The 16,243-nt window shown below is 28.4% G+C and overlaps 1 protein-coding gene across 2 annotated transcripts in view; it reads left to right on the top strand.

Moving 5' to 3' along the window:
- Window positions 1-6,908: 6,908 nt before the first annotated feature.
- The window catches only part of Gasp (Chitin binding Peritrophin-A domain-containing protein Gasp), a 45,277-nt gene continuing 35,942 nt past the window's right edge, over window positions 6,909-16,243 (top strand). The window contains exon 1 of one of the 2 annotated variants that reach the window (XM_065516011.1): window positions 6,909-7,074. In XM_065516011.1, the coding sequence (XP_065372083.1) occupies window positions 7,032-7,074 (43 nt within the window). In that variant the 5' untranslated portion in view covers window positions 6,909-7,031. The remainder of the gene's footprint in view (window positions 7,075-16,243) is intronic. The other variant, XM_065516010.1, reaches the window with a different exon arrangement.

The raw sequence follows: 16,243 nt of genomic DNA on the forward strand, positions 1-16,243 counted from the left end.
TCGACTTTTTGTCAGAAATATGAGTGATCACAGATCGAACTGCTTTTCTTGATTAAACGCTTATTGGCCAAGTTATTAGCGAATTTAGATATTTTGAGTTTTTATATAAAAAATCGATTTTTGTTCAGAAATATAATTGATCACAGATCGAGCTCCTTTTTATGATTAAATACTTATTGGCCAAGTTATTAGCGAATTTACATGTCTTGAGTTTTTATATAAAAAATCGATTTTTGTTCAGAAATATAAGTGATCACACATCGAGCTCCTTTTCTTGATTAAACGCTTATTGGCCAAGTTATTAGCGATTTTAGATATTCGGTACAGGCGTCCTTCGATTTTGGATATATAGAAAAAAAATTGGCGTGGCCATTTATTCATTCAGTAAAAACTTAAATTGGATTACTATGAACATTTAAACAAAAAATTAGCCAAATAGGTGCATCCATTTTCCGATTTTGGATAAATCGAAAAAAAGTCGGCGTGGTCAATTTTTAATTCCGTAAAAACCTAAGTTGGACTATGGCCAACATTTAAAAAAAAAGAATTGTCTAAATTGGTTTGGCCGTTCTTAACTGTTGCAATTACTAACGACATTTGATTTTTATTTATATAGATAGAAGAAGATTACACCTAATTATATGAAATTTCATACAAATCGAATCAGTCAGTAAAAAACAACAGATTTATTTTTGTCCCACTTTGCTGTGGGAGTATTCAGTTTATCACTATTATTATCAATCTTGACAAATACCTAATCCAAATAAGAGACATTAAGTTATTTGATGCCAAATGAACTTTAGTATTTAAATCCACAAATGCTTAACACCCATATTAGTACTTCAGGTTTACATCTTTATAGCCATTTTGAAAAACTACTTGAAGGACAGTCTTTATGTTGCATGTTGAGACAATTGGTTTGATCTTTAAAAAAAGGTTAAACAAAAATGTATACGAGATAAATATTTGCTTAATTTTGTATTTTTTGTCGTCTCTTTTTCCGTAGCTATGCAAAATTATCAACAGCGTAAAGTTAAAAATAAACAAAAAAGAACTGGCAACAACTATATCAAGTCATTTATCTTTGCTTCAACTTTTATCTTGTTGACCATCACTTTGAATAGTTGTCGTTGACTTGTTCGTTTATTTGCTTCACTTGCAACAAATACTTACTTATGTACTTGTAATAGTATTGCTTTTGCTTTAAAAGCTGCCACCATTGAAATGTCATTAATTCTGCAACTGTCATTTAAAGTATCATCATCCATGCATCCATCCAACCAAGCGTTAATTGCAAATTCATTACATTTTGTTTTCATCTACTCTTCTAGGCCAGTCATTGTGTAATTATGAACGTTTTATGATGTTGTAGTGTTGATTAGTTTATTGTTATTTATTGAGGATCATTACTCTTATCATTGCCAATAGTATTATTATTTTAATCGTTATTATTGCAATTATTTCGTTTCATTTGAAACTTCTTTTTTTTCTGTCTACTTGCATAATTTTCCATAAATCATGGGAAAATTAAAAAATTTAAACAAAACATTTATTAAAGGGGCACACAATTATGAGTCATAAATAGGAGCATTATAGGGATTAACATTATAAGTAAATATTTAGCATGAAGGGACAGACAAGGGGTTTAATTTCAGTTGTAATAATAAAACAGGATCATTAATTAAATAAATATGAATATAATTTGGAATTATTATTTTAAAATATTTCCTAAGGAACCCTCTAACCCGCAAACCAGAAATTTTGGGCTTTGGGGAGTTTTTCCAATTTATTTTCACACACAGCCAGCTACAATTTTCTTATTCATAAATTACTCAGTTTTGATAACAAAATGTGACTTTTTCTGCAGTTTAAACAGAGTTTAAATTAGAAACCAAAATCATCAAAGTGGATCCACGTTAGATTTAATTTTAGATTGACTAATCAGAGTATTAATTGGCATTTGATCATCAGGTCAAAAACCCCCAACATTTCCATACATGTATTTTAATACAATTTACAATCTGTTAAATGAAAAATTCAGACTGTGTCATCATTTTGTATATTTTTTTAGGTAAACAGGTAGGAAGTATGTGAAGCGGGGACCATTAATGTTCAGATGGATGCAATTAATTTCAAACATTGTTTCTCAACTTTGATAATAATAAAACAAATAACATATTTGTTTACAAATATGTAATACACACTCTGCCAAACATTTTTTAATTGTTATTTTTAAAATAAACAAATTTCTTAAAAGCCATTAAATATGTTCAAACTTTTTTCATATTAAAACATGCATAGTAAAATTGATTCCAAGTTTTCTAAATAGCGATAGGAGTAGCACACAGTGAAAATCAATTTGCTTTTATTATTCATACACATAAATATTTTCGTGTGTTTTTTTTTTGTCCAAAGTAGATCACCTCATAAATCTAAAACCATCACAATGAAGGTATGAATGTCTGAATGTGTCTAAATGAAAAACATAAAACAAATGGCCAAAGACAACAAATAGAAATCAATTTCAACCCCCACCTCAAAATAATGTAAGAAAAAAAAATGAATAAATAAAATAGTAAATACCGCTAATATGAGCAAAAAAATAAAATACCTATATTAATTTGTATTTTTACTCCACGTCTATTTTGAATATTTTGTATTTGTTTGTGTGCATGTGAATTGAAATACGCCGACAAAGCAGAGCAGAGAATAATAGCAGTGTAGTAGAAGTGGTAGACGACGTTAGCTGAAAATTTTATGACGCATGCGCAACTTGCATACAAAATTATTGTACTCGTATACAAGAAACAACCAGAAACTTGGCATTTTTTTCTGTTGTTATTTTTGTATTTATTTTTTAATACATTAAACTCTAATACAAACTGTGGAAGAAAAAAATTTATAAAATTACAAAAACAAAATAGAAAATCGAAAAGTTAAAGAAACAACAACTACTACAACTGCTACTCCACTACTAACTGCTACTTAACATCAACTACGATGACTGACTTAACAAAAACATCAAGCAGCTCTAACAACTTTAACTCTAATATTTGTACACATCCATTGGTAGGCAGGGGTTCTTAAATATTTCCACAATTATTCCATAATATAATTGTTAACATCTTTTACCAGAATTATTTGACAAACTATCTGCTCATTTGGAAATCGATTACGCTGAATTATGTGCCGCAAGCACTTTTTCTCACCAAAGCTTATGGTAAATGCGTCGGTTTGTGCGGTTCGGAAGTGGTGATTTTGACACGGAAGACAAATATGGTCCAGGCCAGCCAAAAATGTTTGAAGACCAAGAATTGCATAAATTACTCTATGAAGATTGTTGCCAAACTCAACAAGAGCTTGCAAAATCATTGCAAGCTACTCAGTCAGTTATTTCAAAACTTTTGCAAGCAGCAGCATTCATCCAAAAGTTGAAAAATTGGGTACCATACGAACTGAAGCTGAAAGACCTCGAAAGACGATTTTGTATATACACTGAATCAATTAAGTTTCCGTACAGAAATACTTGTAATATAAACTTGCAATTTATGGTCACTTTTCAATACATATTTAAATTTTTTTTAAATTAATTTTATAAAAAATTTTATGAACTAGAAATCAACATAAAAATTTACATAAATTCAATAATTGTACTAAAAGTATCACCAAAAAAGTCTCCGTACAGTTGACCGTTTTAAGGCAAGGAACCCAAATATTAAAATTAATTGCATTTAATATGTGGTAGGTCCTCCTTTCTGAGCAATTGCAACATGTAAATGGCAGTGCATGGAATGGACCAGCCTTGTTGTTAGGAAATCTATTTTATACCACTCTTCCATTATAACGGCTTTTAGCTGATCTTTACTCGATATATTGTGCTGCCGAATCTTTCTTTCCAAGTGATCCCATAGATGCTCAATCGGGTTGAGATCAGGTGACTCAGCTGTGCGATTTAATTGCTTAGGAACATTATAAATAAGACATTCCTTTATTAATCCAGACGTGTGTTTGGGATCGTTGTCTTATTGGAAGCAATACAAACGTCCCAACCATAATTTTTGCATCACTTTGTTTTAAGTTTTCTTTTAATATATTAGGTATGCATATTTACTTTTCAATAAAAATAAGATTTTCCACCCCAGATGAAGCCATGCTTTACGGTTAGCGTCAAATGCTTCGGATCCATTTCAGTATTTGGCTTTTTTCATACCATTTTTCTTCCATTACAACCAAAAATATTAAATTTACTTTCATCGCTAAAAAAAAATTCGATTCAAAAAATAAAATCTTTATCAATATGCTCAATAGCGTAATCCAATCTCTTTCTCATGTTCACTTTTCGAACAAGCGGCTTCTTACGGCTTACCCGACCATTGTATACATTTAGTTTAAGAGCTTTTCTTACAGTTTGGAGGTTTACCGTTAATTCATCACTAGTTTTCAAGTTTCCCGCAATTACACATGCGCTAATTATACCCTACACCACCATAGTGGGGAGGGTATTATGCGTTTGTGCAGATGTTTGTAATGCCCAAAAATATTAGTCTAACACCCACCTTAAACAATACCGATCGACTTAGAATCACTTTCTGAGTCGATTAAACGATGTCCGTCCGTCTGGTTGGCTGGCCGGCTGGCTAGCTGGCTAGCTGGCTGTCCATGTAAACCTTGTGCGCAGAGTACAGGTCGCAATTTTGAAGATATTTCGATCAAATTTAGTACATATTACTTTTTCGACCCAAGGACCAAGCCTATTGAAACTGGCTGAAATCGGTCCATTATTTCACCTAGCCCCCATACAAATGTCCTCACGAAATTGGACTTTATGGGTCATAAATGTTTAATTTATGTATGTATCTCCACTAATTCCGCTCCAAATAAGTTTTATATATACAAAATTCATGTCACCAAATTTTGTTACGATCGGTCCGTAATTAGTCATAGCTCCCATATAGACCCGCTTCCGAAAATCAATTTAATGTGCATAAATCGCTTAAAAATGTTGGTATACACACAAAATTCAACATAGTTAACTTTAATACAGACATAAATCTCACGACCTAATTTCATGGTGATCGGTCCATAATTGGTCATAGCCCCCATATATAACCCAAAGCGTAAGAGAAGCTCGGCAATCCAGATGAATCTACACCTAAGCCAAATATACATGGCACTAAGGTAATACTCTGTATTTGGTAGCGCCAAAAGTAGTATTCCATCATGACAACGCTAGGTCACATGTTGCGTTACCTGCTAAAAACTATTTAGAAAGAAGTGGTTAAGTAGTTTTGCCTAACCCGCCACTTAGTCCAGACCAACTCTAACTACTATTTGTTTCGATCGACGCAGAACGCTTCCTCTGGGATACGTTTCATTTCAGAACAGAGTATTAGATGTTGGCTTAATGCGTTCGTGGCCTCAAAAGATGAGCAGTTAGTTCTGTCGGCTCGGAATCCATATGTTGCCAAAAACATGGGAAGATGTCATAGAGAACAATGACCAATACTTAATATAATAAATTAATGTTGTACAAATGTTTCAAAATAAATGCTAAAAATTTTAAAAAATCCATATTTAAGTCATACACGCAATATTTTAGGGATATTGGCGTTATATGGGAGCTGTGACCTATTGTAGGGCGATCGCCATAAAATATTATGCCGTGATTTTTGTGTATTTGAGGCATATTTTGCTTGAATTCTGTAATAATAACGGTATTTATAAAATCTTTATGGAGGTAATAGTTATTCTCGGAAGTAGATCTTAAACTGTTCGCCAAAAAATCAAGTAGTAAGATTTTTGCATTTGTATGCCTGATCTGTGTAAAATTTTGATTCGATACTGATAGTTTTATAAGAGATTTCTGTGTAGTTAAGTGATTTTTAGAGGCCTTTCTTATTTGGGGGCTATGGTCAAATATGGTCCAATCCAAATAATATATAATTTTGTGAATTTCTTTTACATTCAATTTAGTTTTGCTGAATTTTGTATGGATATTGCTAGTCAAAAGGCATTCATGGACAAGTAGAAATCACGGACCGATTAAAAATTTCTTCCAAAATTTATTTATCGGTAGTACACCTGAAAGGTACGTTTATTGTGGCCGATGATACATTATCTCAATTTGAAATAATTAACAAACCATTTAAATGTATGGATAATCACGTTTGAGATAATTTACACTGTAAATGTGAACATGCTATTAAGGCATATTAAGTTTCATGAAAATCGAATATTCTGATCTTTTATAATTGTTAATATCGATGAGAAATGAAACACCAACAACTTAGTATTAATTCAAGAACTGTCAGCATGAATAACCAGAATTAGTTTATAACATAAACAAAATGGTTGGGAATCACTGTTCCGCTTCATAGCAATACGTAGTATGTATATGTGTATGTAAGTGTTTGAGTTTTGATTTTGAGCAAAGCTGACAATAGTTGGCTTTAACCATAATCTCACATTGAGTTTAACAAAAGTCTTTTAACTTTATTTCTCACTTTCCTGAGTTCATTTTCATTTAGGAGTGTATTTTTACGTCTTTTGTTTTACCACCACAACTACGTTGACTAAACATTAATTTTGAGGCTATTTTCTTCATTGCGTTTTTTTTTTCCTTCGCAACTTTTTATTGTTTCATTACTATTACTATTTTCTTTTGACTATTTTTCTGCAGTAGCTAAGATTGTTTTTACAGCAACAACGTACGTTCGTTCATGTTGTACAGCACAAAAAGGTAACGAAGAAAAAAAAAAGCACAAAAATAATCACAATTCAACGCGAGCGACATTTTTTTTACAGCTCATGCACGCGTGCGCACATTCGCAGCGGTATAAAAAGCGAATGTAAGACCGCCAACCACACACAGTCGGTACAAGTATTTCGTTGTCGCAAGTAATTTTTTCAGGCGAGATCTTAAATACTTTTTTTTTTAGTTAAAAAAACACACAACTAAAAAAACATTCACGAATAACATTTTATTTTATTTGGATTATAAAAAAATATAAACTATTTTTATTTAATACAAAATGAAGAAGTTTATGATTGTATTTGTTGCACTTTTTGGAGCCGGTATGTATTGAAATAAAAAAAAAATATAACAAAATTATAGAATTAAAAAAAAACTATATGGAGAAAAATATAAATAATAAACCACACAAGTGTCCAGAAAAATGTGTTATTTAAATCAAAGGATCATAAAAACTTTTAAAAATAAATATTAAAATGATCTAACAACTTAAAAAATATATATAAGTAAAAAGTGCATAAACAATAACGAAAATAACAAAAAAAAAACTGTGCTTGAATAAAAAATACCAATAACTTGGGTAACAAGATGTTTAAAAATCTTAAACTCAAAAACAATAAATTAATTTTATAAAAAAACATATTTTTCTGAAGTTTTAAAAACCACAAAAAACCTTTTCTGAGAATTCAAATATTTAAAAATGCTCACATTAATTTAGTAATAAACTTTAGTGGTTTTATTTCAAAGGAATTCCATGAAATATTGCGAAATAAAAATTTAAATGTTCAACGATTTAACACAGAAATTTAAATAGATATTTTAAAGCTTAAAACAATGTGTGCTAAAAATCAACAAACAAAGTGAATTGAATTCAATTAAGAATTAAAATCCAGTCAATTTTGTTTAAACTTACCTACTAAAAAATTAGTTCAAAAGAATTAAAAAATTTAATTATTCAATTTAATTTAAAAAAAAATATTTTTAATTTAATGTTTGAAAAATTCTTTTTCCAAATAAATTTTTTAATTTTTAAAAAAGAAAAGAATTAAAAAAATATTTCACTAACTAAATCTGAATATGAAATTGTATATCATTGATAAATTTATAAAGAAAGCAGTTTTCTGTATTGCATTCATTCAGTATTCGCAAAATATTTGCTTGCAAACGAACGAAATTACAAATTGCATTCGCGAGTTATATTTTTGAACACGCCTTTCTATCTACTATGGCAAGCATGAACTTTCAAATGTCATTCACATTAATCCACTCAACTCAGATAAAACTATACACAACTATGTACTTGCATAATAAATATTGCCTTTTACTACTTATTACTTTTAAAAATCTTGTCTATTCGCATTTAATTGAATAGAAGAAAAAACGTATTATTTTGAAAGTATAACTAGTCTATTTTAACCTAAAAACGTTCTACATCGAAAACTTGATTTCAATCTATATTATTCCTCTCTCCCTCTCTCTCAGTGTTTAAATTGCTATTTAACTGTACATGTGACAACTTTCAATATATGTATTGAATTTGTCATAAATAATTATTAAATTCTAGTTTGACATACATTTACGTTTAAATATTCTGATTTTTTTTCCTTCAAATCTCAACTAACTTGTTTTATTAGTTAGCGGTATAATAGTAATTGTATCTACTTATCTGACAATTGCAAAAGCAGCAAATTAAATGAATAAATTTTATGAAAATTAATTCAGTTATAGCATTTTAATGATTTGATGTATTTCTTTTTTTGTTTAAATTTTGTTTAAAGTAAATCCTTTCAAATACTTGAGCTATAAACTTCACTCTCGATGCCAATCATTTATATTTCAAAAATATACAGCAATAAAAGATAAAATAAATTGTCTTAAAAAATGTATGGAGAAGTTGTTTGTAAAAGCTAATGTGAACAAAAACAATTCAATCAGTTTTGGTTACTTTAAGTTTTTCCAATCAATCTTTCATTACGTTTTAAAACGAGTGCAAATTTTTTAAAAGTTTTGTATTTATATATTTACCACATACTAAACATATAATAGGAATTAAAATTTTGTATAGAATATTAAAGGGGTTTTATTATCAACTTGTTTAATTTTAATTTGGAACCAGTTCGCCAACTTATGTTATGCCTTCATTTTCGCACTTCAAGCTATTTGTGATTTTGAGGGTCCTATTTATAATTAATATATTTGTAATGACAAAGTAACCAAGAGAAAAAATATAGTTGCACATGTTTACCACAACCATTTCAACACTTTTAAAAGTTTTTTAACAATATTATGGCCACTATGATTGCGGTAACCATAATATGTTTAAGGTACCACACACAGAATTATAGCAATCATATATATGATTGTTTGTTTGATGTATTATTTCACCATAATATATTGTTCTAAGATTATGATAACCAAATCCTAGAACATCATATTATATATATAAGTCATCATGAAAATGATAGCCATAAACATGATGTGAATGCTAACTTAAACCTATTATGGTTACCGCAATCATATACATAACTTTACGATGAGAACTATATTTATTACTTTTTTTTAAAGGATTTGCTTTAAATATATTGGTTTTGAGGGACAAAGAATTTAATTTATGCCTCCAATCTATTCATTACTCAAATTTTCTCAAATTTTTTAGTGTCCAGCACTTTCAATGTTTTAAACTTAGTTGCTGTTTGTTTACAAACATTGAATTCTAGACCCAGTGACATGTATTCTATGCAAAGCTTAACAATTCTGTTAGGCTTATTAATCGCCAGTTCTTCAAAGCTTTGTATTTGGTTGGTGCTAATTCAGGAAAAAATATTATGATAAAAACAAAACAAAAAATCGATCACATATCACAAGTTCGCCTGAAATATCAATAAAAGAAAAGGAAATGCCATGATGACAAATTTCAGTCCAAAGCTTTAAATTTTACTAGTCTTAAAAGCTTTCATAACTTTAACTTTATTTGCTGCTACTATGCTCTGTTTATTAATGTTGAAATGTCAACAACATGTTTAAGGGAAAAAGTAATGGATACTATTTAATCTAAAACTTTCTAGCAAATCTATAACTATTTATGCTAAGCTTTTTCAAAGCTCCTCCACTCTATTCATTTCTCAAATTTTCTCAATTTTTTTAGTGTCCAGCACTTTCAATGTTTTATACTTAGTTGCTGTTTGTTTACAAACATTGTATTCTAGACCCAGTGACATGTATTCTATGCAAAGCTTAACAATTCTGTTAGGCTTATTAATCGCCAGTTCTTCAAAGCTTTGTATTTGGTTGGTGCTAATTCAGGAAAAATATTATGATAAAAACAAAACAAAAACTCGATCTCATATCACAAGTTCGCCTGAAATATCAATAAAAGAAAATGTCATGATGACAAATTTCAGTCCAAAGCTTTAAATTTTACTAGTCTTAAGAGCTTTCATAACTTTAGTTGCTGCTACTATGCTCTGTTTATTAATGTTGAAATGTCAGCAACATGTTTAAGGGAAAAAGTAATGGATACTATTTAATCTAAAACTTTCTAGCAAATCTATAACTATTTATGCTAAGCTTTTTCAAAGCTCTAATATTTCTTTAAACAGACATCATGTGGAAATATAAATAAAATTCGACATAAACTTAATAATTACTTGGCTCTAAGCTTTTTTTACTTGTTATTTTGTTCATTAAAGAAAAACTTTAAAGAGCTGGATGAAAGTAAACCAAATGAATGAATGAGATATAAAAACAAATACAAACTAGTGAATTTTGCATGATTATATTGTAAATATATAAAATTTGTGGAAAAAAAAAGCTAAAAGCGTAACTAATGTTATTTGTAATTTTATGTTACACGCCTTAAAATAAAAGTTTATCTCAAACAAAGTTGATATTTTGCAATGAATTTTTATAAAATTTCATGCTAGATATGTAATATTTTGTATGTAAGTTTTTTATATGGTTTTTTTTTTATAAATGAGTGAAAATCTGCAGTATGTTCAGTTAGTATTTTTTTTTTTTTTGGTTAAGTGGTGTGTAAAATGATATTCAGTAAAAGTTTGTTAGTTTCATGAATTTTTTATTTTTTTGGAACAACATTTAGATCTTTTGTTTGTTATGTATTATAAGCATACTTATGTTGCTTCTTTGTTTTTTAATTATAAAAACTACGGTAGTATTACTTTCTTATATAAGGGTTCCTATGTATATTATATCTACAGTAAATGTTATCTAATATGTGCTGTAGATATTAATTTTAAGTCAAATATTTTATTTAACAAATTATTATGGCATTTCATGTTTAAAATGCATACAATTTGTAACAAGAACCTTAATATTCACCTACTTTAAGCGTGGGTTGCTTGACAAGTTTTTGACACACGTTAGTAGGTGCTATTGTATGTATGTCAGTTTTGTGGTAAAAAGAACACACTTTTATTTACTATGTCTAAATCGTGACAGTAAATTGGCTGTCAGGGCCATATGTATACATACATATTGAGCTGTCAAAGTATTTTTGGTTTTTTGAGAAACAAAAATTTAAATCATACTTGAAACCTTAAAAATGTAACATAATAAAATTATGTGAAACTATGAATTCTTTAAAAGTATTTTTAAAAAGAATAACAATAAAGCTCATCTCAAGATTTGTCATCAGTCAATTCGTTATTTAAACACAACCTGAATGAAATAGAATTCTTTGATACAATTTGAGACTGATGGGAAATTGACTATTTAAGGCTTAATTTTTTTTTTCACTATTACTCTTTAGAAGATAAACTTTATACTTTATTTATGAAATTTATAAGTCATTAAAAAATGCCATTAGTCTTAATTGCAAATTCTAAACACTTTTAATATAAAAATATATCTGATTCATTTAAATACTAATTTCAAATATTCATGAATATAATAAAAACAATTTACATAACTAAATAATTCCAATAAAAAATACAAAATGTAACATTTCAAAAAACTTTTAATAATCATCGAAAGGTCATTGAAATTGTTATGGTCAATGTTGCCATAAAAACCAATTATTTGTAAATTTTAAAAAAAAATATACAATTAAATCTTGAATTATCAAATAGAAATTAATTATGTCTCAATAACAAACTAGCTGTAATTAAATGATTATCAAAACAAACATTTCACGAGTTAAATAAACAAAGTATTTCATTTGCGAAAATTATGTTTTTTTTTTTAAATATTTTTTCGAATGAACGAATACATTAGTTTTACGTGTTATTTATTGCAATTTTTAATTATTATTAAAAAATATATATGTAAATACATATGTTTAAAGTCCAATGACTCTTGACATTATTAATACGTACAAATTTATGTATACAGTTTTAAATTTGTTTGTGTATTGTTCACTATTTCTCTTCTCACACTTAAAACAGAAAAAAAAAAAATTAAAATAAAATGAAAGTATTGTAATGCATATTAAATTAATTTTCAATTAAATGAACAATTTCCACTTACACAGTACAACACATGATTTTGGGACTCAATTCTGACAATTGTACGTGAAAGTAGCCCCAAAAATAAGAACTTCTGCATCATTAGTTTTGTCAAGTTGGCTGCCGTAATAATTTAATGGCCATACGAATTTTTTTTCCTCAAGGTGGATTTTTATCACATTTTCTATATTATATCTCGTATAACGTACGGAATATCTCCTTTGTGGCTGAAGCAAAGTTGTAGATATTGAATAGTAGAAGAAAAGTACGGAACATACCTACCCGAAAAAGGAGCATCCAGTGCCTTAAAAATCGCAAAAATGCCAATTTTTCACATTTTTTTAAAATTTTTTTAACAATTTTTCAAATTTTTTGCTCAATAACTCGATTACAAATCCAATTATGGACCGATAACCATGAAATTAGGTCGTGTGATTTGTGTCTATATGAAAGTTATTTACCATGAATTTTGTAAGTATACCATAATTTTTTTAGAGATTTATGCACTTTAAAGTGATTTTCGGAAGCGTGTCTTATATGGGAGCTATGACTAATTATGGACCGATCATAAAAAAATTAAGTACATATAATTTGTTCGGCCCAAGGATAAAGCCTGTTGAAATTGGCTGAAATCGGTTCATTATTTCATCTAGCCCCCATACAAATGTCCTCCCGAAATTGGACTTTATCGGTCATAAATGTTTAATTTATATATGTATCTACTCAAATTTCGCTCCAAATAAGTTTTATATATACAAAATTCATGTCAAAAAATTTATTATGATCGGTCCATAATTATTCATAGCTCCCATATAAGACTCGCTTCCGAAAATCAGTTTAAAGTGAATAAATCTGTTAAAAATGATGGTATACATACAAAATTCATGATAAATAACTTTCATATAGACATAAATCACACGACCTAATTTCATGGTGATCGGTCCATTATTGGATTTGTAATCCAGTTATTTAGCAAAAAATGTGAAAAATTGGTAAAAAAAATTTTAAACAATGGACATTTTTGCGATTTTTAAGACACTGGATGCACCTTTTTCGGGTAGGTATGTTCCGTACTTTTTTTCTACTATTCAATATCTACAACTTTGCTTCAGCCACAAAAGAGATATTCCGTACGGTATACGAGATATAACAGCGCTAAAATATAGAAAAATTGATAAAAAAAATACACCTTGAGGAAAAAAATTATTACGGCAGCCAACTTGACAAAACTAGTGATGCTGAAGTTCTTATTTTTGGGGCCACTTTTACGTGCAATTGTCAGAATTGAGTCCCAAAGCAATGAACTGAAAAATGTTGTACTGTGTTATGAATGAATGAATGTTTGTACATATCACCACGTATGTTTTGTATATAAAATACAAGTATGTTTTTTACCCAATAAACAAATTGGTAACAAAGTAAATTGAGAGTTTTAATGTTTTTCAATATTGGTAAAATATGAAAAAAGAAAATATAGTTTTAAATAAAAGTTGAAGTCTATGGGAGTTGCTTTAGAAGCTCCAATTCTATTCATATTTTATTTTATAAACATTTATCTATATTCCAAGTAACATGTTTGAGCAACAGAATTTTGGATGGTTTGTAAATTTCTTACAAGTTAGTGATTTAAATTTCTATATTTCTTAAGCATTCTCTATTGTTGCTACTAATTAGCTTTGTTTATAAACATTGAATTCCCAGCAGCATCATAGAGAGGAAAATTTTTGAAGAACTGCAAATGCTTCCATTGACCTCAAGTGTGTTAGCCTTAAAAGATTTCTAAGGCCTCAAAATTCTCTTTATTTATAAACATTAAATTCTCAGAAACATCATAGAATCAAACATCATTATTATCATTAAACAAATTAAGTAATTTGACATTGATTTAAACTCTCTGGAACATAAAAAACCCAATCCTGTTATACAGAGTGAGATGGTTAAGAATACACAATCCGAATAATTGTAGTCGGGATGACAATGTTTTTTTTTAACCACTAACGAATTGGCAATTAAACAAACTTATATGTTTCTCAACATTGATTTGAACTTTCAGCAATATGTTTATAGAAATCTAATCACGGTAAATTGTAAATAAAATTTATAAAAAATTAACAAAAGCTTTTATTTCTGAACTATTTACTTATTTATTTAAATATCTTTAGAATCTCACAGTTCAGTTTTAAATTTTGTTTATAAACATTTAATTGTATTCTCAGCAACATGTTTATTAAGGCAACTAGTATTGGTAAAACGAAATTATGTATTTCTCTTCAGCGCCTTTGAAGCTAGCAATTTACTTGCTGCTTTGTTTATAAACCATTAATGCTCAGCAACATGTTAGATGAACAACTCATGTTGAATAATACATGCAAATCTCTTATGTTAAAAAACTTTCTTCTGAATAAAAATTTTACCAAAATTTGGTATTTCTGCATTGCATACAGATCTCTATAATTATTTATTTAAGGTGCATTCGTATGTGTTGGACATTACTTTTTTATAAACATTTCCCTCAAGTTTAGAAGTCTCCAGTACTTCCGAAGCTTGCAATTTCAGTTTGTTTATAAACATTCTCAGCAACATGTTATAGGAAAGAAATCATGTAAAAATAATTTACATTATTGGTATTAAAGATTTGAGCGAAAAAAAAAATTTGTAGGGCATTAATTTTGTTTGTAACCATTTAATTCTTTACAACATGTTTGAAACAAAATTTAATGGCAAACAAATATGGCCGTTTCCCACAAGTTTACTAGTCTCGAACACTTGCGAAGCTGTCAGTTTTGTTGTTGCTATTTTTTAAAAAAGCAACATGTTTGAAAAAAATTCACGTGGGAATTAAATTAAATCTCATATTTTAAATAAATCTTCCTCAGCGATATAACTATATTTGTTTAAAATTTGATATTTTCTAGATTTTAGTTGCCAAGTGTAGAAACACAGGTTTGCGGATTCAGTTTCTCAGTGAAAATGCCAATTAAATGAATCGGTGCGGATTTTATTGTTGTCTGTATTGCATAGAGTTATTTTTTGTTCGTAAGAAAAAAGATGAAAGCTTTTGAAGAATCGCAATGAGTTTTTAAGACGGAAGAGGACAACATGTATTATAGAGAGCTATAATATTTGCCTTAATTTAGCATGGTCCCTTTTGAATAGATTGGTTCTTTGGAAGTAGTTGGTTCATTAATTACACAAAACTGCATCACAGGAATTTGTTTATTGGGTGGCTTAAAAATATAGCAACATTCGTAGATACATGTATGTTTGAATGTACTTACTGGTCAAGCATATTGTATTGTATTGTATGGTATTAAATCAAGTATAACAAATGTTTTAAACAGTATTAATTTAACTCAATTAATTGCATGTAAATTATAAATAATAAAAAAAAAATTTAAATAATAATAAATGCCTTATAATTTGTTATTGTTTATAAAGTAAAAACTATTATTGTACATAGTAAATATTAAAACATATGTTCATACAAATGAACTATGTAAAACATAATATATTAAAATACTAGTTTAAAACAATTAACTTTTGTTAATAATTTACGAGTCAGCTTAACACTCGCACAGAGAAATAAAGATATTTTCATAAAATTAATGTAATTGCTTTAGCAAATCATTAAAGAATTCATTCCTTTATGTTTATGCTGATGGCTGTATTACCACTTTTCTTTTTAATTTGTTTTAATGATACTTAAAGCATTATTGTTACTTTGTGTAAACCAAATACAAACACTTGTTTAAGTGGTCCAACGTTGTTTAAGTATTTGTATGTATATTTGAATTATTTAATACCTGTACTCTACAACAATTGTTGAAAACCGTACAATACAATATTGCCGGTTTTTTTTTGTAAATTTTTTTTATATTTTATTGGTTTTGTTTCTGTTTTTTTATTATTATTATTGGAAACCAGTTGACATTGAATACGTGCTAATAGTATTTGCAATTGTAAAAACCAAAGACTACTCTGCGACTGTCACACACAGTTTTGTTGCTGTGGCAAGCCTTTGCGGTATATC

The sequence above is a fragment of the Calliphora vicina genome, chromosome 1 (genome assembly GCF_958450345.1).
Source record: "Calliphora vicina chromosome 1, idCalVici1.1, whole genome shotgun sequence".
Classification (NCBI taxonomy): Eukaryota; Metazoa; Arthropoda; class Insecta; order Diptera; family Calliphoridae; genus Calliphora; species Calliphora vicina.